This window comes from Periplaneta americana, chromosome 13 (genome assembly GCF_040183065.1).
Source record: "Periplaneta americana isolate PAMFEO1 chromosome 13, P.americana_PAMFEO1_priV1, whole genome shotgun sequence".
Taxonomy (NCBI): Eukaryota; Metazoa; Arthropoda; class Insecta; order Blattodea; family Blattidae; genus Periplaneta; species Periplaneta americana.
This window is the reverse complement of record NC_091129.1, coordinates 44,711,466-44,738,494: the sequence shown is the minus strand read 5'-3', so window position 1 is coordinate 44,738,494 and position 27,029 is coordinate 44,711,466. Positions and strand designations below refer to the sequence as shown.

The window sequence follows — 27,029 nt, the reverse complement described above, 5'->3', positions numbered from 1 at the left end:
GAATGTGTGGGATAACTAAGGGATGGCCATTTTCATGGTCAAGACAGATGATAACGTACAATCCACGTTCAATGAAGGTTTAAAAGCTGTTTAATTTTTCCTTAACATAGAAAAAACACGTTCTTTGTCAGCATTAGAATATGGAATTATCAAAACCAATTTTGCAACCGTAGATAAGTTCTTGTATCTTACTTCTCCATTTGCTAGTTTCATCTGAGATAAATATGCCCAAATTACATCCATTCGGTAAATCTACCGACTTACTTGCACCTCATCTTGGACTTCAGCACTTTCCCATACATCTTCAGGGATACTGTCTTGTTTCAAGACCGTGAGATTTTAGCTCGTGTACGTGTGAGCGTGAGATCAGTCTCAAATCCGTGTCTCACGCACAATGCTTGAGACTTGGTAGGTCTGAATTATCTATTCTGATATTTAAAAATATTATGCACCTAACGTTTATTGTTCATGTTGCCAAAATCGTACTGGTACGATATGAACAACTTTTCAAAGGTACGATTTAGGAAACTAGCACTCCTAGCAAACTATTCAGATTATAACCTAAATAAAGCTGCTACAATGACGATTCTTAACGTTTAAATGATGAAAACAATCTTATATGTTAGGTGTGATAAAAGACGTGCATTAAATTAACGCAATGTTTCAATAAAAGCTTACGAAAGAGTAACATAATCTTATATGAATAATAAGAAATTACTATTAATTACGATTTATTACAGCTGTGGTCTTGGGTGAAAGGCGGGAAACTGAACGAGAGGCAGTTTCTATTTGTATTTCATGAAAAATTCTCCAGATGGTCCCTGCATGCAATACTTTACTCAATATTAATAGTGGTAGGATTTCGGCGCCGGTATGATTGAGGCTACTTTCCCCTATAACTACTTTTTGTATATAGATCATTTTTTAAATTATTAAGTTTGTACTTTTGTGAACTAATATCAATAAATCTATCTATTAATCTATCTAATATAATGCAAAAATTAACGACAATATAGTTCGAGGCTCAACATGTTTTTTATTACAATTTTGTTTCCTGTCCAAGCATTAAACAAAAAACAATTTTAACGTTGTAAGAGTTTTTGTGGTTCTACTGCTTTTCCCTCTCATTCATGAAACTCTCCCCAAAAATCGCCCTTCATTATCAATTCAGTTACGAGAAACAGGGCACCATTTGTGCTTGTGCGGCTCCGAATTGACCTTTAGCTATGACGGGTGTTCCTTGCGGTTTTCGTGATTTTTGTAGACAGCAGTGGTGGTGGATTCCAGACGACTCACAGATCTGCAGACAGAATAGGATATTCCTCCAAGATCTGACGAGAATACGACAATTCTTTAATCTCTGAGATACGGCAGACCACCACTAGAGATATGGTATAGGAATTTGATGGGTGGAGAGGACTTAATGATGCGGCGAATGGTGGAGCCTGTTCAGCCGAGCATCACAATCGGCACACAATCCATTCCATAACGGATGCACAAAAGACCTACTTGGCTTCAATGATTAGTGATATAGAGGTTGCCCAAGCTAGATACTTAGGCCTATATAATTCAAAGGAAAAATGCGAGGTGGGATGATCCTAGAAGAGATGGATTCCTGCTGTGATTTCGCCGTAATAGGCTGGAAAGCCTAATACTTTATGTTGATGATTATATTATTATTATTATTATTATTATTATTATTATTATTATTATTGTTGTTGTTGTTATTGTTATCAATGTCCAATTACAATTCAGTATGAATAGCTTCTATTGTGCAGAAACCATAGATTATATTTTAGATTCTACTGATTTCTAAATTTGTAATGTGGAATCACGTAATTCGATGCCCGAATTTTTGGTACATGATATACTACGAATTCAACAGATTTCACTTTATTTTAAAACACAGTCACAGAAGTCTGAGGTGTTTATAGCAAAATCACGCGTATTAGAGCTAATGTGAGTTTAACATACATAATCGGAAATGCCATCAAGAGCACAAAAAGCAAGGTCGATCGACGTGTAAATAAGTTGACTTGCACACAAATATGTTATGGAATGAATGTTTTTTTTTTATTTTACGTAATGTTGAGTAGATTATAATGTATTCAAAGATATTATAAGTCCATTTATGACCATTTTTTGGTCATTAAAATGTAGGTCGAATGCATGAGAGAAGTTATTTCCGGTCAGGCCCACATCCTGCGAAATAGCCTTTCCAGTTGTTAATAAATAATTATTGATGTCTATGGTTAATTTCTCTGTAGAAAAGTACGTTGCATTTCTCTTGCATCCTGCTACAACTTACTATCTGCCAACCTTGGATATCCAAAATGTATGATATGTAAAGATCATCAAGCGCTATGACAGAATATATTCGCAGGTGATTACTGAAAAGCTGTTGAAATTAAAGTTGAGAAACTGATAATTTAACTTATTAGCCTATACAAGTGAGTAGAATTAGATTTTACCTGTGAGTGGCAGTGTTTAGTACAGGAAGCTAATGTCCGGACTTAAGAAATTATATTATGGTTGTAAATTGAACCTTAATTATTAACTGTAATCAAGTGAGTTGCTAAATTCACGTGAATTTTCTCGTCAATACAAAATGATTTTAATAATAATTGCATAGTACAATTTTATAATACATCAAGAAGATCTTTACAGTTTCACAATATTATACTTATGTAATGAATAATAAATTATAATATTATACCTCAATGAAAAAAGAAGTCTCTCGAAGTTTCATTTCATAGTCACATGCACTCAGTGTGGGCATCTCCTTCCACACTGCACATCAATGCGATAATCAAGTTCCTACCACACACGGCTGAGCACATCCGCTTAGACGTCAGAAATGATACAAGCAATTCGTTGCCAGTTCGCCAGATCTTTATCACGTGCATTCTTGCAACATCCCAAAGGTTGAAATTACATGGCGTTAAGTCCTGTGATCATGGTGGCCAATTGCAGGAAACGAGATCATTTTGTGATGCACGTCCAATCCATCGGCGTGGAAAATGTTGATTCAGGTACCTCCTGATATCATTATAAGAATGTGTGGGTTCCATTTTGCTTCAACAACTTTTAGCATGCCACGTATCGGAGTCTGTGTGACCAAGCGGGTAACATGCTAGCCATTGGGTCTAAGGTTCATTGTTTCAAACCCGGCCGAGGTCGATGTATTTCAAACGGCGATAAAATACTTAGCATGGGTTCTTTCCGGAGAAAATTAAAGCTGAGAGGACCTTCTCTTAGATCTATGGTACATGGAAGAACGCTGTCCCTAATAGAGGGATTCAAGCAAAATTTGTCGGTTATTACTTGGCTACATTTAATTTCGGCTCTTAATATTCTGTGTAGTTGAAAACGTCGTTAAATAAAATAATAGTACTCCTACCCCTACCTGTAGGCCTATACGCAAACGTTTTTTTATCAGTTTGTATACGGACAAATTATTCTTCAATGCCTTTTTACTTAACTTAGTAATAATAAATACATTTTTAATTATCCTATACGTAAATAGTAAACAGCAACCGTCGTAGCTTAGTCGGCTAAGGCGCTTGCTTTCCGATTCTGAGTTGTGCTTGGGCGTGGGTTCAATTCTCTCTTGGGCTGATTATCTGGTTGAGTTTTATTCCGAGGTTTACCTCAACCGTAGGGTCAATGACTGGTAATCTATAGCGAATCCTCGGCTTCATCTCGCCAAATCCATCTCACTATCACCAATCTCATCGACGGATACAGTAGTTGATACAGCGTCGTTAAATAACCAACTAATAAACATGCAGTACTAAATTTACATCGGAGTTGGGAAGAAATCATGACCTTCTGTTGGAATGAATCCGACGTCAAATTCTGCTTCATTCGGTTGACGAAAGACAGGAAAAAAACCGAACCAGAGACCTTATCCCACCCAGGACTTGATACAGCAGTCAGACATGCTAACCGTTACTTCAATTGCGGTTTAGTGGACACTAATAAACATCTGAAATTTATTTCTGAAACTATGTTTACATTCCTTCTCAAATTCCAACCACATACAGTACATATTACTTACTTACACCAGTTTCCTAAATGTGAACCAATTCATAATTATCGAGTCATTCATTTACCTGTAGTGTTATGCCCAAGGGCAGGTCTTTCACTGGAAATCCAGCTTTCTTCAATCTTCCCTATATTCTACCGTCCTCTTAGTCTCCGCATATGATGCATATATCTTAATGTCTTCTATCATTTGATATCTTCTTCTGCCTCGAACTCTTCTCCAGTTCACCATTCCTTCCAGTGCATCCTTCAGTAGGAAGTTTCTTCTCAGCCAGTGACCCAACCAATTCCTTTTCCTCTTTCTGATCAGTTTCAGCATCATTCTTTCTTCATCCACTCTTTCCAACACAGCTTCGTTTCTTACTCTATCTGTCCATTTCACACGTTCCAGTCTTCTCCATATCCACATTTCAAATGATTCTAGTCGCTTCTCTTCACTTCGTCGTAATGCCCATGTTTCTGCCCATACAATGCCACACTCCATACAAAGTACTTCACTAGTCTCTTCCTTAATTCTTTTTCCAGAGGTCCGCAGAAGATGTTCCTTTTTCTATTAAAAGTTTCTTTGCCCATTGCTATCCTCCTTTTGACTTCCTGGCAGCAGCTCATGTTACCGCTTATAGTACATCCCAAGTAGCCTATTTGAAGCTGTCCATTTGCCCTACTTCCTCATTTAGAATTCTCAACTTTATCTTCTGTATTTTTCTTCCTACGACCATGCTCTTCGTCTTATTTGCATTTATATTCATCGCATACTGCTCACAGTTGTCATTTAGCTCCAGTAGCATATGAAGCTATCAAGTGCAAACCTCGCCTTATCCAAAATTAAAAAAAAATGTGTTACATATGGGATGATGTACTTCTTGCAGCTCTCTATCTACTGATATAGTCGGTTTGTGCAAATCGTGTCTAATTCCTCATCCATAGAGCTCAGAAAACTACTATTAAATGCAAAACTGTCCATATCCATGACGGTTTTTCATGTTTTCTGACAAATCACTTTACCTGGATAAGGAGAGTTTTGCATTTGATAGCCTCATATCCTTTAGTATCAGCTCTTCTGATAACAAAGCCATGTTCTGAAAATAGTTCTTTACTAATCCTCCAAGTAGATATTGAACAGGGTAAGTGATAAAGGACATTCTTGACGTACTCCTCTCCCAATTTCACTTCCTTCTGACATTTCTTCTCCTATCCTGACTTTGACTCGTTGTTTCATAATAATAGAAATGTTCGAAATACATTGCTCCGCTCAATGCAGGAAGACAAGGTTACTCCTTTCTAGTGTCTGTTATGACTTAACAAGGTTCTAATAGCCACTAGGAAGTCCTTGTGTTTGCAGATTGGTCAGACTTTTGGCCTTTTACACAGGCGGTTCTGGTAAGAAACTAGGGCAGACTTGGGATTTTTTCATTTAAAAATACATAATGACGCGTCTTGCGGATACAATAATGTTACAATTGGAGATTTTCTCGCCGTTCTTCCGTTTCCCCTTGTACAGACACAAAGAAAATTTGGGCCACCTGCATTTTCCAAGTTCCAGTTATAACATACCGCGCATGCTCAGTGCTTGACACAAATTTTGTTTCTGAGTCTGTACTACTTACGAACACAATGGAATTAACAACAGCGATAAAGACTTTACAACAATGAATATTTACCGTCTTTTACACTTTTTTTTTCACTAATTCAGTGTAGGAGTCCTTGACCATTGTAACATACTGAGTACGAATATTAAAACTTTACAGTACCGGTAGTTCGTAATCAGTGCAGTTTATGACTAGAAAGAGAGAAGAATTAACTTTTCTAAGTAAAGGAAAATTCCTTGCGTTTTTGTGGCTTGGTGGTGATTCTGATCAAGGATGTAAGTTTACTGCATTGTACAGAATGCATCAACATCAAGTGAGAATTATAATTTTAAACTTAATATTATTCCATCTGCTCTCCATTAGGCTATATTATCACTCCATAGCATTATCTTCGTCGCCTGCAGATGATTTACAGAGAGGGTTGTAGGGACGAGAGGAGTTGCCTGCTTAGAACCTGAATACTCAGCGAACCTTAGTCTAGTCAGCCAGTGTGGATTTGAGAATGCGCCTAGCTGGGATAATAGTTCTCTCAAATGGCGTACCGGTAGCTCTAGCGTTCGCCCTCCCTCTGTATGAAGATTGTGACGATGATGACAATAATAATAATAATAATAATAATAATAATAATAATAATAATAATAATACTAACACCACCACCACCACTACTACTACTACTACTACTAGTCTAATAATAATAATAATAATAATAATAATAATAATAATAATACGAGGATGGATCAAATTTAAACCGGAATTTGTATCTGGAGGCTCTGGTAGCGAACTGCAAAGGTTGCGGTTTGGAGGGGAAGTTGGTGGGGGTGTGTTGAGTGGGAATCTTGATGTGTCGCACTCCGCAGAGCGGCCGCTTGCTTCAGAACGCCATGAGCGAGCAAGAGGTACACCCGTCTGTTGCGCAACGCATTATTATTAAGTTTTTTTGGCGAAAGAAGGCACTAAACCTTCTGAAATTGTGAGAAGGCTGCATGCGCAGTTCGGGGAAGCAACCCTTTCGAAGACGCAGGTGTATGATTGGCACAACAAATTTTTAGCGGGCCGGGATTCAGTGGAAAATGAGCCCCACCAAAGATGGCAACGAACGTTGAACAAGCATCACTGCAGACAATATTCGTGCTGTACGGGACATTATTGAGGAGGATCGGCGTGTAACAATTTCTGACATTGCTTCACACGTTGGAATAAGCTTCGGAAGTGTTCAAGCCATCATCAGTGATGAACTCAAATGCCGAAAATTGTCTGCCAGGTGGATTCCTCGGCTCCTCAGTCAGGAACAAACAAATTTGCGCCAGGAAGTGTCGCAGAGGCATCTGAGTCGCTACGTGGAGGAAGGAGATGATTTTCTGAATCGCATTGTGACCTCTGATGAAACTTGGGTTCATCATTACACCCCAGAGTCGAAACGTTCCAGCATGGAGTGGCGAAAGCGAGGTGCGGCTGGACCAGTTAAGGCCAAAACACGCCTTTCTGCTGGAAAGGTCTTTGCGACTGTTTTTTGGGACTCTGAAGGAGTTTTGCTAGTGGATTTCCGCCGGAAACCGATCCGAAATGTGATTGTGTTGCATGACAATGCAAGGCCACACACTGCTCGGTTGACACAAGAAAAACTGACGCAAATGCATTGGACACCTCTGGAACATCCTCCTTACAGTCCAGATTTGTCACCCTGTGACTACCATTTGTTTGGGCCACTGAAAGAAGACCTGGGAGGAAGGCGGTTTGGTGACAATGCAGCGGTAGAGGAGTTCGTGCGCAACTGGCTGACTACACGTCATCCCTCATTCTTCAAGGACGGCATCAAAAAGTTGCCTGCATTTCCAACACACTTTTGCCATCGAGTTGGCACACTTTTGCAATAAAATAAAAGAGAGAGAATATGAAAAAGTTAACAAGTTTATGAGTTATGAGGGAAACGCTTCATTACTGTACAGTGAACTACCACCATTATGAATTTTGAAAAAAAAAAAAAATATATATATATATATAAACAATTTTTTTAAATCGTAAAAACAGTTTTTTATAGCAGAAGGACAGTGTTTTATATATACGAATTTCCATTATTGTACAAGATACAGTAATGTTGGGAAAAAATGTTGAATATTTCCAAAAATTTTACTGCTTTAAGCTGTACCTAACCCCTTAAGCTTATACACTGTGTTGTGTATTATACTGAATATATTTTATTTCATAATACTTTGATGGTGAACGGGAGAGAAGTTCGAGGTAGAAGAAGATATCAGATGATAGATGACATTAAGACATATGGATCACATGCGGAAACTAAGAGGAAGGTAGAAAATAGGAAAGATTGGGAAATGCTGGGTTTGCAGTGAAAGACCTGTCATTAGGCAGTAAAGAATGAATGAATTGTACACAAGGTACAATAAAAATCTACTTTTACAAATTAATAAAATAACCTATACAGTAAAAATAAACTATAATTTAAAAGATTTAATCAACAAAATATACAAAAACAATTAATTAATTTTAATATAAAAGATAAAATAAATAAAAAAATAATCTATATAATACATCAGATTATACCGAATTGCACGGTAAAATTATTCAGTGTAAATGAAATTCTTAACTTAAAGATTTAACCTGTATTAATTAGACCTACTTATTTTGTAAATTGTGTACAATAGTGTAAATAATGGTTGATCATTGTAAGACTTCATTCTTTATGATAGTGTAAATAGTGTCAGACATTGACTATTTTCAAAAGCCGATTATCAGAAAGACTGCTTTTCGTCTCCAGAATGTGATCTTTCTTCAAATATTACTTTTGTATAATATTTATCTTTAATATATCAATTTTTCTTCATTTTGGTAGAGTAGACGCAAGAAGAGTTTGCCACGGTAAGCTGCGCGAACTTTCGGAAACGTTCGGGTGCACTCGACCTCGCTTCGATTCGATTGGCAAACTGTCGACAGTTCTCATTCGTCTGCTGGCTTGATGTTTCGAGTGAAATTTATCACAGCGCATGTAACGTACTAATCCTTGTTGCAGAGTAACTAATAACATTGTTGAAAATACAGAAGGACGAATTTTTTTTACATATAAAATCCCTGAATGAAATGACAAAGATGTTATAAGAAATATGTAATTGTTGAAAATACAAAAACACGAATTTTTTTTACATATAAAATCAATGAATGAAATGACAAAGATGTTATAAGAAATATGTAATTGTTGGAAATACAGAAACACGAATTTTTTACATATAAAATCACTGAATGAAATGACAAAGATGTTATAAGAAGTATATAATCGTGTAATAATTGATATTTGAGGTTGTAATAAAACACTAATACTATGTGATTTTATTAAAATGTTCCGATAACTAGGGTACTATGGTCGGTTTATTTTAATCTGCATATACTCCTTATGTTACGAGCGGAGCCTGTTTCGTTTTTCATAAATTTATGAACGTTATAAATAATTCCCTAGTTTGACTGTGTAACATTTTATTAGTACTTCCTAATTTAGAGCGAAACGGGGGGGCATTGTTAAGTACATAGAATGTTATACAGAACTCTGTTATTTAACAAACACACTTTGAACTACATAAAACTACTGATATCAGGGATAAAACGCAGAATATGTAACGAAAAAGCTAGCTTCTACCCGCTCTGCACAGCAACACTCCACGATACGAACAGTTCAAGACCGTGCTTTCGAATGCGCCCTGTAATCAGCATTAGGTGATTCATAGCAGCCCTGTAACAAGCATGGCGGCACGAGGACCGACTATCGTTCTCTGCGCATCACTCAAATGGGCAAGCCTTCTTTGTGCTTCCTTAAATCCAAATTGTCTTATTTAACACTAAATTGTAATTGTTTAACTGTTAGTATTAAATGTAACTAAACACATCTACATTTTGCACTTGCTATTATTATTATTATTATTATTATTATTATTATTATTATTATTATTATTATTATTATTATTATATTTGTTATGTATTTTTATACTGGTTGAGTGAAAGGGAGGCCTTATGGCTCTAACTCTGCCAGTACCAGTAAAAATAAATAAAATGAATAAATGGACAAATAACTTATTATTGGGTTATTTTACGACGCTGTATCAACATCTAGGTTATTTAGCGTCTGAATGATATGAAGGTGATAATGCCGGTGAAATGAGTCCGGGGTCCAGCACCGAAAGTTACCCAGCATTTGCTCGTATTGGGTTGAGGGAAAATCCCGGAAAAAACCTCAACCAGGTAACTTGACTCGACCGGGATTCGAACCCGGGCCACCTGGTTTCGCAGCCAGACGCGCTGACCGTTACTCCACAGGTGTGGACGACAAATAACTTAAATTGTGGGAAAGGTCATCGTAGTATCAATCTTTTATCAGTATAATTACTTTCAACAGTCTTCGAGGTCTAGTTTTGAATCATGAATAAAACGTTAACTGCACAGCACAAACAAGATGCAAGTGTCCTCTGATAGTGCATGTGTCACGCGCCAAACATGGAGTCACATCAATACAGTCTATGAACAACTAACCTTATCCCCATATGCCCTCGGACAAAATACGGTTCCTTGTAATCAGGGTTCGGATTCCTAGGATTTAACCTATTTGGCCCTTGCCACGTATCTCGAATCTTTTAACATAATTGTTGGTTTCATGCATCCCGCAGTAAAAAATATGTTAATCTTACAAAACCTAGTCTGCCGAGTTAGCTCTATGTTAGCGTGTCTGCTCCAGACTAGCCGGTCCGGGTTCGATAACCGGTGGGGTCAGAAATTTTCTTGTAAAATTTCTACCTTGGGACTAGGACAGATGGCGGTGCACAACTTCTAATCACTAAATTGTGCACCAATATGCCTGGGTTAAATCCAAAATCTCTCCGCAGTGCAAATGAAGGGAAGGCATATGTCATTGTCGATAGTGATTCGTCCTTCGGATGGGGACGTTAAGCTTGACGGCCCCCTTGCTGGTGCTATTCGACAGGAGTAGGCTACGTGTCGGCACCGGGTTTCCCCTTCTTCCTTTCTCACCTTCATTATCATTCTCACCCATTCCCTACACTACACTTACGCGAACACTGAACATACACTCACCGTAGTACACGACATAACTCTTCACAGATACACATCATGCATAACGTGGTCCGCCTAAGTGGTTTGCAATATTTGAAAATGGGTCACAGTCCTGCCATCTATCCGCAGTTTGTGGAACCCTAATCACGCAAAATGAAGTGGATAGGTATTAGACACACACACACACATCTTACAAAACCTAAACAAGGGCTAAATTACGTATGTAAACCTAAAATAGGCTAAATGAAGCCTGAAAACCAAGAAAGGCTAAATAGGACAAAAACAACTAAAAAGGTAGATAATTAATAAATAATTATATTTACAATAAAATAAAACTGTCGAGTGGAAGTCGCTATCGATTTGAAATATTATCGTGTTACAAGGACTTCGCTTGGAAAACAATAGAAATAAAGATACACAGAAGGCATTGCACATAATGGATAGCGCAGTGGTTTTAACAGCAGCACTTAAAGCTGGCAGACCCCAGTTGAAATCCCGGTCCAGGTTAAAAGTTTCCTGTTTCAATTATCCAATATTCATGCTGATCATCGGATTTTATTTATATTCACAATTATTTTCGAGTTGAGCATATTTTCGAAATAATTTAATTTCTTTCCTGCTTTTGTTATTGTTATTTAAATTGAGAGTCTAATATTGGGATCCAGCATCTTGTGACAGTGATGAAATTTGCTCCTATGATATCCTGTGTTGTTGAAATGATATTTTCAGCATCAAAGCATTAAAAAACAATAGAGATATGTAGACATGTGGCTTGTTATATCTTCTAATCAACACATTTGGAAAATTGTCATTTATTTCAGTTCACTGATCAGTAACGAAGTAAGTTAGTCTGTTTTCCATTATTTTTTCATTATTTGTTTAGTAAAAGATTGTGTGTTAGAATTTTTATAAAACGAAAAGAATGTTATTTTCTGTATACAGAATGGCTAAAATGGACCTTAAAAATCTTAAAAATTTGAAACTTGATAATACTAATAATAATGATAATAATAATAATAATAATAATAACAATAATATAATTTTTTAAAAATAAACAATGTGTTCTTCTCGCAGGTGTGGAGCACAACTATCGAATTTGCGAGTGGGGAAATGCTCATCAGGTACTCTTCATCCACTGAACCAAGACAAATCGAAAGAACATGGACGTGGACATTTGAACCACCAGCCACACTGCCACCATTTGAATTACCAACCACACCGAAACCACTTCCAGCCGAGGAAATTGCCATTATCATAGTTGCTGCATTACTTGGTGGAGTATTATTAGGATGCCTACTAATTAAATGTTGTCGTAAGTAGACATAATAACGACGAGACAGTAAAATATATAATGCAATGCAATGTGGGAAGATCGACTGCAAACGTTACACAACGTGATAAAAAAGAACGGGAATAAAGGTAGAATAGAACAAGACGAACAAAATGAAACAGAAAGTCACACAATAAAAGAGGAAAAGAGAACGGAGCAAAATTGATCACAATAGAACGTGGAAAAATAGGGCGGGATATGACAGAAAATGCAATAGAAGAGACAGAACATTACAATGGCTTCAAAAAGTATGTTTTCCCTATAAGATCTGTATAAAGAGCAAGTTTATGCAAATAATGTTTATTCCTTAATATAATGTAAAACTAACAAATTTTTCACTGAAATTACAACAGTAACACAAAATAATTATTTACAAAAGAAAATCCATTTTCTGATTTCAAAGAAGGATTGGTAATTATACTAATACATGTAATAAGGTCTCTGTAATGTATTTTCAGTATTCTGTATGCAAGGCATTAGCATGGATGACAGCTTCCAGACGTCTCGGCATTGAATGAACCAAATTTGTCGTCGTTTCAGGGGAAATTTCAGATCACACATCAAAGAACCCTCTTTATTAGATGGACGGCGCTTGGCCTTTACTCTTCCAAGATAATGCCATAAATACTCAGTGGGAGTCAAATCTGGGCTATGTGGTAGAGTAAGAAGTCTGCTGGAGGCAATAGGCTATATAGTAGCCATTCTGTTGTTTTTATAGTGGTGTGTTTGGGGTCGATTATCTTATTGGAAACGGAAGATCCCATGCAGGCTGAGCTTGTGCCAAAGGGTTTGTAATACTTACAAGAGACACACACCCGTGAGTGGTAGGCAAGGAAAATGTCACAAATTGAATCGGCTAGAATCCGCCATTAACGGGAGTGTTTGCGGCGCGAAATTCGGAAACAGTACCACAATACATTGATGTAGCCTGGTGATAGACACTGTTTTAAACATCTTTTACCAAGGATGGGTCGTGATGAAATAAACATGAATGGCAGAGGAGCGCTGTATTTATTGAAGTATTATATGATTCATCTTTGGCGATATTATAAAATCAATTCAATCACCCATATAAGTTTATACTCGGGATAAGTAAGTGAAATATTGAATAATGGCAATGCCAACATGAATTTTCAGTATTACCAATATTGTTTAAGTCCACAATAAGAGATAACTGCTGTAATATTTAAAATAATCCATATTTTAGTCTTTTCATTCAAGGGAAGAGAAAGATATATGGTGCTTAGAAAATGTTGTGGTGAAATATGAGATCATCAAAATTCTGGAAACCTGATTTAAAACATAACAAGAATAAATTTTTATCATTAAACAATTTATTAATTGTATAGCTGTCAGTACAGGCTTTTTAATGCAGTAGTAGTAATAGGCCTAGTAGTAGTGACATAATACAGGTCTAGTAGTAGTGGTAATAGTAGGCCTAGAATTGATGGTAGGAGGCCTAGTATTAGTGATATTAGTTGGCCTATTAGTAGTGGTAAGAGTAGGCCTAGTATTGATGGTATTAAGAGGCCTAGTATTAATGATATTAGTAGGCCTATTAGTAGTGGTAAGAGTAAGCCTAGTATGGATGGTATTAGGAGGCCTAGTATTAGTGATATTAGTAGGCCTAGTAGTAGTGGTAACAGTAGGCCTAGTATTGGTGATATTAGTAGGCCTATTAGTAGTGGTAGGAGTAGGCCTAGTATTGATGGTATTAGGAGGCCTAGTATTAGTGATATTAGTAGGCCTATTAGTAGTGGTAAGAGTAGGTCTAGTATTGATGGTATTAGGAGGCCTAGTATTAGTGATATTAGTAGGCCTATTAGTAGTGGTAAGAGTAGATCTAGTATTGATGGTATTAGGAGGCCTAGTATTAGTGATATTAGTAGGCCTATCAGTAGTGGTAAGAGTAGGCCTACTATTGGTGATATTATTAGGCCTATTAGTAGTGGTAGGAGTAGGCCTAGTATTGGTGGTATTAGTAGGCCTAGTATTGGTGGAATTAATAGGCCTAGTATTTGTGGTATTAAAATGTCTAGTAGTAGTGGTAAGAGTAGGCCTAGTAGTAATAGTTGGCCTAGTATTGGTGATAATAGTCGGCCTAATAGTAGTGGTAATAGTATGCCTAGAATTGGTGGTATTAGTAGGCCTAGTGGTGGTGGTGGAGATTGTAATAGTAGGCCTAGTAGTGGTAATAGTATGCCTAGTAGTAGTATTAGTAGCCCTAGTAGTAGTGGTATTTGTAGGTCTAATTTTGGTATTAATAGGCCTAGTATTTGGTATTAGTAGGCCTAGTAGTAGTGATGGCAAGGCAACTTGTGGTGGTGGTAATAAATTTGTGGCCATCAGCTATATTTTCACGAATAAACTAGAAGTACCAAACGGAAATTACATGATTTACCGTAATTTATTCTGAAATAAAACACTTTTATAGAGATACTGTCTGAGGATTTTATTATGCACTTTGCTATTATTATCTACTGTAATATGATGGCACCTACCCCTTACATACATTGTTGAAATCAACCGTATAAACCAGATTAATATGCTTCTGGAAAAAAATCTTATCCAAGAAATGTTCCGACATTCTGTAAATACATTGAAAGAAGGAACTGCAATTAGAACATTTTTCCAAATATTAAGATATGTATGTTTTCCTGGGCATCCTACAATAGTAAGCTATGTTAGAACAATTATTTGCGGCGCAGAATTTCACCATTTTCTTATTATTTCCCTTCAGGTGTACTTATATTTATTCGTACTCCTCAAATAAGCATGAACTGCTCGCACTCCCGGCGAAGCATCAACTCCCTTTAATGGCGGCCAAACATCGGTTCAAGTTTGTACGCTACACTAGCGCCGTTGGTGTCTCTAGTTATATATTACAAACTCTTTGGCTTGTGCATATTGTTGGACAAAATATCCTGCAACACACTAATGAATTTGTACTGATTCATTTCTCTATCAATAAAGGCCAGATTTCTAACTCCCGAGGATGCCATGCCATCTTCATGTTTTACTGTTGGAACTATTGTTGTAATTCTCTGTTAGGTTTTCGCCACACTTTCTTCCGTCCTTCAGAAGCGAACAAGTTGAATTTCGACTCGTCTGAGAATATGACAGTTCCATAATTCCAATGGTCTTTCACAATATTCCTTGGTAAAAACTCAAGACGTTTCTTCCTGTTTACCTAGGGAACATATGGCTTTTGCTGAAAGACCTGCCATGAATATCAGTGCTATTCAAGACATTCCGCACTTTCTGTCTTGTTAGATGTTGTTGCGATGTCAGCAGCTAAAGAGGTAGCACTTTTTGTAGGTTTGTTTTGGTCTAAACGTATAATGGTTCCGTTCTCTCGATACGTAAGTTTTCATGGACTACTAGATCTCTGTTTTTTCGTGCGGATCCTTGTTCTCTATGTTTATGTATTATAGACCTCACAATAGAGACGGTTATAGAAAGTATTCTACGTATCTCTCTGTAACTTTTTGCTTGTGAGTGCACACAACTTGATCTTGAACAGAGGATGAATGTTCACCTTTCTTCGGTCCCATGTTGACAGTACTGAGCACTACCACACCATACTTACGACTGACTGGTAAACTACCTTAGTGAAGATACAAAAACTTGACCTTGTGTTTCATGCAGTTTAAATAACAAAAACGTACGATGGCACCACTGTGCCAATAATTTTTTGTGGATTATAATACTAGTCTATATTTTAATTTCTAGAAATACTGTTTATTGTATCATTCAATAATTTCGTAATTAAAGTCGTTTAACTACTTTATCTTTGCCCATATATACAGGGATATCATTTTATTTTTACTTCAATTTTTATTGTACCTGAGTTTTTGAATGTACTTCACTCTCACTCCCTCTACTAGTAAACTTCCAACCATCCTCCACACAGAACCAAGGCCGCGTATGCAGTCAGAGTCGCTTTACGGTCATAGTAAGCTACTGAGTTAGTGAGTATAGTACGTTCCAGAAATATGTTCGCGTTTTTCAATGACGAAAGAGCTTTCAATATTAAATCACATTTTCCCACAGGTACTGTCTCCGTTTGCCTACGTCGCATCCCCGGTTCTCCCACCCACTTCTATTCGCCCCTCTGTAAAGTCTAGTGGCTGGGCTGTCTTAGCTCTTTTCTGAAAACATTTTCTGTTAGGAATTGGACGTCTACGTAATATTATACAACTGTTTAAAATAACTTAAATAAAAGAGCCTCGTTAAGTAATTAACTGTCACAAGATTTCTCCCCTTTCTACGACCCTGCGACAAAACCACTTGACGGACAGTAGATAGCATGTCTGAGTAATTTTATCTTTTCGAATAGGGCAGGAGTCAAGATTGAATTTACAGTACGCAAGGTACGTACTCTTTTATAGAGTAGGTACATAATTATTTCAACATGAGTTACTAGTACGAAGGACGAAACTGATAATTGGAATTAGGTACAATAGTCTATAGTGCGATGATATGCACAAAAAAATTGAAGCCTGTATCGAAATGAAATGTGTTTAAATATCCATATTATGATTATTTTTCAATTTAACTTCATTCTCTATATTGTAAGCCAGCCGCGGCGAAAATGCGACTCACGAGCACATTGTGGCTCGCAGTGTATTTCTCTTGCTTCCTACCTACAACCCCCACCCTCTCACTCACTGGAGTCAAACTCCGTTCCATTTGCATTTGTCTCTGACCTGCGAGTGGCGTATCGTCGCAATATCTCTCTCGAAACCATGTACCTCTATAAAAACGAAAGTTTCAAGTAGGATGGGAGGATGCATTCTTTTGCTGACAATATGATGAGAGTATTAAATGTATGATTTGTTCACAAGTATTACGAGGAAAACGGTTGTATAACATAAAACGGCATTATAAGTTACTACATGTTACTGATGAAACATTAAAAGGTTAAGTGTTATTATTATTATTATTATTATTATTATTATTATTATTATTATTATTATTATTATCATCATCATCTCTGTACGTCGATCCTTTTTCAGCAGATGTACGAATAATGCGGTTAGATCTCCAATTTAAACTCACAGATTTACAATTTGATGTTAAATGAAAGCTAGATGTAAGGACCTGACAAATGTTGACCTTTCAAATCTTTGGCAAAAAATCAATATTTGAAGCTTCGTTCTTTTGCTTGCTCTGTTGAAGCCATGTTCGCTACAACTTAAGTTTGTGAAAAATTATTTTCAACAATGAAAATAGTAAAAATCAAATTTAGATCACGACTGACAGACAAATACCTTCGTGATCAACTATTACTCATTTTGAAACTCTGCCGCAGAGATATTCTAAAGACAATTAATACTGTAGGTTGTGATAATGTGTCCTATGTTTCATTGTTCATTTCTTTCTTCGTTACACGTACTAAACATTAGTTTGTAGCCTTGTACTATATATCATTTTATTTAAGTGCTTGACGTAAGGAAAATGAAAAACCGTTTATGTCAGACAGTTGCTTCACTTCCCCTTCGGGTGTTCGCCTCCCTCCATAGGTGCTATGCACGTTGCAGCTTACACAGTGGCTCGGCGCACGATGGCATTTTCGCCACGGCTGTTGTAAGCTAATGTGCTGTAGACAGTATAAAAACAGTGCATAATGAATACGTCCGAATGAATAGTTCAGTTCGTGAGTAAAAACACTTATAGTTAATACAGTACTGTATTGTGATTAAACAAAAACTTAACGAAAATTATCAAACTCAAAATCGCGATATTTCCTAGTTTACGTAAATTGGATGAACTACTTTTCTTTCCTCCTATACGTAGTAAAGTAATCTGTTTGTATTTTACGCCAGTATCATCGAACTCCAGTCGTGGAAGGGGGTAGCAAACGGTGTTTCCGGTTCTCAACCGTTAATCCAAAGGTATAGCCAGGTTAATATTAAAAATGTTAGTAAAATAAAATGATGTCCTTGTATAAACTTCATTTTCAATTGTCTTCAATTGAACTCAGTACTACAACAAAATGGGGTGTGCTAATAGTTTATGGGTCCAGTGTATGTCCAACGTTATTGTTTACAGGTGATGTGCCCCTTTTCTTGTTGCCTGATAGCCAATAACTCGGAAAAGAACCAACCAAGTTCACTTTTGTACAGTATCAGAACAATGTATTGGACCGCTTGAATACGGTACTGTATACCGTATAAGTCTCAGACAGCCTATAAGATACTGCACAATTGTCAGAGATCTAGAGCACAGATACACAAGTTAACGGAATTTACTGAAATTCGTCCATTTTCTAGTGATATCATAACCCGTTCCAAAACGTACTCGAAATGATTTTAAGAGATGGGTATATAAATAAAAATTTGGACCGCGCAGAAGTGGAGTTTTCCGCCTCGTCTGAGTAGCTCAGATGGCTAAAAAGATCTGCATGCCATACGGAGGGGAGCCTCGATCCTCATCCCAGTGATTTTTTTATTTCCTGAATAACGTTAAAATGGAGTTTTACAGAGTTCTTGATACTGGTGTTTTAGTTTGTTTAACAAAAATTGAATATTTACTGCCCAACTCCTGCTGATCTGGGCTCCCCCAAAAATCAGTTATTTGGAAAATAGTTTGTCTTCTTGAATCAAAATAAAAATAAACAAACGCAATTACGAGGAAAAAAAAAAACAAAAAGGAAAGAAAACAAATGTCCTCTAAAACTCCATTTCAACCTCATTCTGAACATAAACTACTCTGATCAACGTTAGTTAGAGCCACCGACGTGGCTCAATCGGTTAAAGGCGCTTGCCTGCCGGGCTGAAATTGCGCTCAGGCGCGGGTTCGATTACCGCTTGGGCTGATTACCTGGTTGGGTTTTTTCCGAGGTTTTCCCCAACCGTAAGGGGAATACCAGGTAATATATGGCGAATCCTCGGCTTCATCTCGCTATCACCAATCTTATCGACGCTAAATAACCTCGTAGTTGATACAGCGTCGTTAAGTAACCAACCAACTAAACGTTAGAGTCTACTCATTCTTGCTAATAATGCTTCCACTTTTAGTCTCTTAGATGTGCTGCAGCTCTCAAACACTTTCCTAGGATGTTACTGTGTTGGGACTAGGTGCCAATTCAAGACAAGGTACCGTACTGGTGCTTCGTAAGGTCGAATTGCAATTAATGCATTATCCGGGAAATTTACAGTACAATTCAACCACTCACTGTTCTTAGCTAAAACTGAGCTCAATTACTTTTAGTCCATATCTTTTTAACACACTATTTAAATTGCCAATGCCACCGGCGTAGCTCAGGCGGCTAAGGCGTTGGCCTGCCGATTCGGAGTTTCGCTTGGGCGCGGGTTCGATTCCCGCCTGGGCTGATTACCTGGTTGTGATTTTCCGAGGTTTTCTCCAATCGTAGGGAAAATGTCAGGTAATCTAGGGCGAATCCTCGACCTCGTGTCACCAAATACCATCTCGCTATCACCAATCCTATAGACGTTAAATAGGCCTAACCTAGTAGTTGATACATTGTCATTAAAAAACCAACTAAAAAGTGCTAGTAATATTCATTACAGTGATGTAATATCATCAGCACAGTTCACTAAATCTAGTTTTTTTACTATGTAGTCAAGAACGTGTTCTTTCCTTTCAGAAAAACCACTTTGTTCTCGCCAGACTTGTAATAGCTTCCTTCGCATAATCTGCGCTCCTAAAACTGAAAATAAATATACGAGTTCAATCGAAAGTGGCGAAAAGATGCAGCTGAATTATGTTACCGCTAAGCCTTGTAACATTACTTCAAGGTCAAGACTAATAATAATCCATCCCATAGGAGTTGGGCAGTATTATTCCACTTTTTTTAAACTGAAACATAGGTCCTAAGACTGTAAAACTCCATTTTAATATTAGTCAGGAAATAATAATAAAAACTCACTGGTATGAGGCTCAAACCCGCTCCCTTCCGCGTGACAGGCAGACGGAGAGCCGTCTGAGCTACTGAGACGAGGAGAAAGACAAGCTTCTGAGCGGCATGCTGACCTCCTTACGAACAGTATCGTCTGAATCGCGCTGTGAAACGAACTCTAAGGGTCGTATTCATAGACATTTTTAGAGCAGGCTTCCGGTGGATGATCAGCGTTTTTCGTATTCATAAACCAGTGTTAGCGATATGATATGATATGATATGATATGATATGAATCCTGTACAAGTAACCAGTCGATAGCCGGGGCTAGTTCAGCACGCTCGTAGCCCGGCTAGCGAAATGTCTATGAGTTGGTCCATTACTTTTTCTTGTACTGTACGTTCAGAAGTAAGCTTCTAACCATATACATTTGTGCACTTGGAAGTTGTTAATGAATTAAAAAAGAATTCAAAATGCAATTCCTTGAGACAAAATTTTACTTAACGCCGCCTAATAATTAACTGTACAATCTTAGAAAAAAGTTTTGTCGCGCAGTTCCAGGAAGGTGTCACTGCGCATGATCAGACATACAACGAAACAAAACTAATTTTATTACCTCAACTAGTCGTTCTCTTGTGAACCAGATCGCTCGTCCTCTGGTCATGCGCACTGCCTCCTTTCTGGGATTTATAAAGTAACTGTGCGACAAAACTTTTTTCTAAGACTATACATACGAACAAATGCAACGACTGCATATATCAGACATACTTACTATTCATTCGATATGACTAAAGCCCAGTGTTTGGTCAGATTAAAAACAACTATCCTATGTTCAGGGCTACGGAAAGGAGTGTTAGGTACTTCCGTTTCTCTCGTATATTTTGTATGGAGGTACAGTCGGTTGGCATAATAAATACAATTGTATACAACTGCAAACAATTATTTCAATAAAATGTTCGACATACGAAATATTTCTACATATAGTTTAGATCTATACAATAGAGCAGTGATGTCAAAGCAAGCGCATTTTTCTGACCTTGACGTCGTGAGCGGGCATTAAGCGCTAGGTATGGAAAGAGGAAGGATTATGTACGTATATGGATAAGCAGCCTGTTGAATTAAGAAAACAGTGGTGTGCAAACTCGAAACGGAATGTGAAATTTTATGTCGTTATTTTCATATGGCTTCTCTCTGTTAGATATTATCTATATTGTCTGTAAAATAAAAGTACTAACACCAATTTCTTAATATTGCAGTTGTGTTTTAAGCGTTAATAACATAATAAAGAGTTAAGAAGGAATATTCACATAAATTTCATAGTAGTACAACTAAACTGTACTAATGAAACACATCATTTATAAATACAGCGATATCCCAAACAAAGAGACTGAGTATGACATAATAAGTTGGAATTGATATTGGTGCTATCTTCAGCCTTATAAACGTAATCAATAAACTAATAAAAAAAATATTATAGTACAAAGCAAAGTTAACTAGGTATATATTTTAATTGTAACTGATATTACATAACAAAACTCTTATCGCATTATGCTTTTAAGGTGATATTGGTGCGCAACTTCCTATCATCAGAATATTAAATTATTTTCTCGAAATCTGCTGAAGCTATAGAGTTCACGTTTTACCAACACATGGGCACATACCTTTTATTTATGCCGTAACAGTAATTGAATAATTTATTTTGAAAGGGGGTTAAGTTATTAAATGAAAAGTTTTCAGGAAGTTGAAAAAAACTGTTTAGGGTTAGCAATTAAGAAGTACAGACTTTAAAATGTAGTGAAAAACATTGTCGTCATTGATAAATACATCTTTAATAGTATTTTTAATAACTTACATTTTAAACAGCATAAATTTATAATTAGATTTTTTTCATTCTGGCATTTCTTCTTAATCTCACTAAGATTACAGGGATCTACCTGTTTCCTACCAAATCTCTAGGAATAGTTTGCCTTTAAAATAGAACCAGTATGACATTTTTGATTCTAGATACTTTCGTTTGAAAAGTGTATGCATGATTTTTACATTTAGTTCATCATTCAGTAATTGACTTGTCCGTTTGAATAGTATGCTATCTCATCCTCAAACGAGTCTATATGCTGAGCAACTTATTCACATATTTCTGGAGGCTTAGCTGTAGTTTTAATTTGTTTTTATTTTGAAACAGATGCAAGTCAATGACTTAAGTCTGTTTCAAAATAAACATACAATTGTACTGAGTGATAAAATGATAGGGAATGGGGGACTTGAGTTCTTTTCTTATAAAAAGCTGTATTTATGGATGTATATGACATTAAACTATATAACTCAATTTTGCTCATTTAGTGACTTAACCCCTTTTCAAAATAAATTATTCAGTTGCTTTGTTAATTCATTTTTACAAACATTTTCCATGTGAATATTTTAAAAATTTTCAATACACTATCTTCAGTAATACGTATTTACGATATATTAGATTTACGAAAACATTGTTTCAGTACCTGTAAGGCTACTAAATAAACATATCTGAAAATTTCTCTTTTCTGTAAAAAGAAGTTGAGAAAATATTTATTTTGAATAAAAAAGCAAACTTCTTAAAAATGAGCATTAAAATTGAAACTTACATTCTTAGAATGCACTTATATTACTCAGACAAATCTAAGAATTAACATGGATACAGTTTAATACGTTCCCTTCCCTTTGTCCATTGAATCATTGCTGGTCATCCCTGTATATAGCTCGACCAAGCGGCATATACTACCTAACTTTCCGCTGTAAAGCGCTCAGGCTCTTCTGAGCTCCAAAGCGCGCGCTTGCGCCTATGGGCATCAGTTGACATCACTGCAATAGAGTAGTATTGTAATAAAAAATCTCCCAAAATTATATGACAAAACCAAAACTTAAAATTAAATTTAAAACAAACACGATATTCTACAAAATTATAGTAGATCCGTACATTTTGGTTTTATGTAATTTACATTTGACGATTATGTTGTAAAGCGTTTCCAATTAAGCATTTCTCCCATTTATTCGACAACGCTTGTATGAAGAAAACTCCATTCAGCCTAAAAAAATAACTGATACAAACTGAATATGTGGAATATCAGAGATGTTTACATAGCCATATATTAGATGGCAATGTTCCGCAATAACATGACCTACATCTATTGTTTCATATGTTCAAACCCACATTTTCTTATCTGGTATAAGGTCCCTTATAAGAGTTAAACATTTTCATAGCAGGGCGCAAAATGATGTTTACGCAGTGCTATTGCACAAGAAAGTTCTCTTTTAGTGTACTTTCCTAGAAATATCTTAAAATGGCGGTTTTCAACTTTTACAAACGAAATATTATCGAAGAGCATCATGTTATACGAGTTCTTATAGAGCAGTGACCGTGTAGCAGCAAATAAATTTGAAGAGAAAAAAGGTTTGTTTTGAGACTCCTTGAAAAATACTATAGGCCTAGTTTGTGTGGGGTTTTCAGTGCTTCTGTTTGAAATATCGCTTTCCTGGTTTGATTTAAAAATGGCATAACTGATATTTACCTCATTCGAACTGTAGTATTCATCCAAACTCTTCTATCAGTAAGTTAACTTCCAAACTCTTATAATTCCTTTCTTTCTGAATAGTCACTACCTTATTTGCTGATATACTGTACAATCCTGAAGTGACTGTAAGGTGGGATGGGTGGAGAACTGTTTCTATGAATAACTAGCCGTACCCGTGCGCTCCGCTGCACCCGTTAGAAATAAATATAAAGTAATGACATAATTAAAATAGCACATTTGATCCAGGGAACATTCGTGTTTGATAGAAGGATAAATCGTTTAATATGTTACTTAATTTAAATTGCATCCAAATAATTAAAATGCGATCATTTTGGTCCAGAGACACTCATTTGGTGCAATGACAATTCCTTTAACATGTTTCTTAATTTTTATTACATGCAACCATAGTTTAATGAAGATTGACATCATTTAGATTTAATGTGTATATTTTATTTCACTTGTTATAGGTTTCCATTGAATTATGGTAATAACTTAATTTTAACCCTTGTTTTCTGCATATTCAGTAAATGGCGCTTGGCCCACTATGGTTCTGAACCCTTCAAATAACTTCAATTATATAATATAATATAATATAATATTATATTACATTATATTATATTATATTATATTATATTATATTATATTATATTATATTATATTATATTACATTATATTATATTATATTATATTATATCAGAAGTTACTGTAATAACATTATAGCATTATGTCCATCTAGAGAAACTACACTTTCCAATGGTGAAATAATAATTAATTATACAAATCGGTTAATTTAGCTTCCGATATTACTTCATACAAACACAGAAACATTCTCTGTAGGCTCTTTCATAGCTTTCGATTGTTGCTGTCCAAGGCCCCTTATAGACGAAGTCATTTGTTTTTTAATTCATTACACGGCCTTAGATGGCAGTTATTTTAATTTTAAAACTCATTTATCTCATTAAATATCAGTCCTATCAAAATGTTTCAAGGAATAAAACTTATCGCAAATTATTTTCAAAGAAACTTTTGTTATGTAACATTTTTCACAAAAATCAATAATAAGCGAGATATTTCTATTTATTTAATTCAGGCCTTCTTATAACCCCCCTTTTAAATGATGTATTTTGAATGCCATATAGCCTAAAATCTAAGTTACAACGAACTTAATTTATATTCCAATTTTCATCGAAATCCGTTCAGCCATTATCGCGTGAAAAGGTAACAAACATACAGACAGACAGACAGACATACAAACAAAAATGTCAAAAAAGCGATTTTCGATTTCAGGGTGGTTAATTATATGTGTTAGGACCAATTATTTTTTGAAAATCGAAAATTACCAGAAAAATTTCGGCTACAGATTTATTATTAGTACAGATGGTACGATTAACTTTGTAGTAGAGATCGACAGCTTCAATGAGGTAGAGAATCGGTTAGCTTTAGCACAAAGGAAACGCAGTGAAAGTGCAAATCGACTATCAATATACTCTCCTACATCACTATATTGATGAGAAACTGAATGTACTAACTCTGCAGCCTTGTGTTGAGCTATACTCTGTACACAGCTAATCTGTTTTCAGTGGGTTGGTGGGATTTAGATATGACTAGGCTTCATATTTCAGCTACATATAAGCTGGAATGAAGTTACCTGATTCGAAGTATATGTGACGTCACAGCGCAGGTACAGGTACGTATACAAAATAGATACACATCCTCGCCTTCTTCCTCCAGAAAATCAAAATCGAGACGCAGTCATATGAGTAGTCTTATCGATCACTGCTCTTACTAGTAATATTATTTAAATAACTACATCTTTCTGGCTGATTGAAGGTTCATTGCAGAGGTAAAATGCCTTAGGTAAGACGCTCAAGCGTGTAATATTGCAGGGCAGAGTTGAGGATATTTGAACTAATATTTTCAACAACATTACATAATTATGGATTTATTTTAAAGTTTCTCAATCATATGATCTATCATTATTTGCAAATTATTATTTGCTAATACATCTTACAAAAGAAAATTTATGAACGTTTTCGCTTATAGAGCATCATCAGATATTAAAAATGTTACAACGAAATCTAAACGTAAGTCAATAAGGTATTCACAGTAATAAGCATAACAATGATTTAAATAATTGATCATTAGTTATATGTAATAAAATCTGATATTGTTATAAGAAATACTCAATTTGACTGATTTTTTGTAGTTTCACCGGCTTGCCGGAAGGCAAAAAATATAAATTATAAAATATGAATGTAAATTACATAGAACTCATGTTACATTTTGTTGAATGTCACTATTATATATATATATATATATATATATATATATATATATATATATATATATATATAAATTGTTAAAATTGATAAAATATTTGAAATATTTCTACTTAATGTCTGTGTGAGACAGATTCTGCGTGATATTATGCCAATATTACTGATGTTACGATTAAAATGTTGTAATAGTGTATGCCTTATATGCAACACATTTGCTGAAAATCTTCTAGTAGCCTATGATTCTTCACCACGTTCTTGACTTCTGTAACATATATGTATTTGAATAAATTAATGATTAAATCAAGATATGTTGATATAATTGACAAGCTTTCGTATCATACTGTAATAATTCTTGAAGAAAATGTGATTGAATATAATTTCATTTACATATATGAACGTTTCAATTGAATTAAATAAATTGAATTAGAAACTTACGAATTATGTGCGTCTGGAATGGATGCGGCATTTATTCATGTTAATTATTTTTAAGGTATAACAAGTTTGATGATCGTTTTGGATTTGTAGTCACTGGAATGTACATGTTAAAAGCATAATTGAACTAAAATTGAATGTTCAAGGATGTTATGAATATAAAAGTGAAAAATACATTGTAATCTATTTAATGTGAAAAGGAATAAATTTAAAGTATATATTTACAATTCTGAATTTGGGTTAAAATTGAAAAACTTACGTGTGTATGATGGACTTATGTGAAGGTTGCCCCATGTTAATGTTGGAAAGATGAAAGGTTGACATGATTATATCATCTGTAATTAAGATATGCATAAATATAGTTTGATAGTGATTATTTATTTATTCAGTTATTTGAAAGATAATAAATGCCGCACCCATTCCAGACGCACATAATACGTAAGTTTCTAATTCAATTTATTTAATTCAATTCAAACGTTCATATATGTAAATGAAATCATATTCAATCACATTTTCTTCAAGAATTATTACAGTATGATACGAAAGCTTGTCAATTATATTAACATATCTTGATTTAATCATTAATTTATTCAAAAACATATATGTTACAGAAGTCAAGAACGTGGTGAAGAATCATAGGCTACTAGAAGATTTTCAACAACTGTGTTGCATATAAGACATACACTATTACAACATTTTAACCGTAACATCAGTAATATTTGCATAATATCACGCAGAACCTGTCTCGCACGGACATTAAGTACAAATATTTCAAATATTTTACATTTGATCATTTTTAACAATTTATATATATAAAAATAACCAGTACCATCAAAATCTGAAAATTATGAACATATTAACTCGACGTTTAGAATGGA

At 35.5% G+C, this 27,029-nt stretch overlaps 1 protein-coding gene across 2 annotated transcripts in view; it reads left to right on the top strand.

The window, feature by feature from the left end:
• The window catches only part of LOC138711838 (uncharacterized), a 57,295-nt gene that overhangs the window by 7,296 nt on the left and 22,970 nt on the right, over positions 1-27,029 (top strand). For both annotated transcript variants that reach the window (XM_069843095.1, XM_069843094.1), the window contains exon 2: positions 11,778-12,015. In XM_069843095.1, coding sequence (XP_069699196.1) covers positions 11,814-12,015 — 202 coding nt within the window. In that variant the 5' untranslated portion in view covers positions 11,778-11,813. The remainder of the gene's footprint in view (positions 1-11,777; positions 12,016-27,029) is intronic.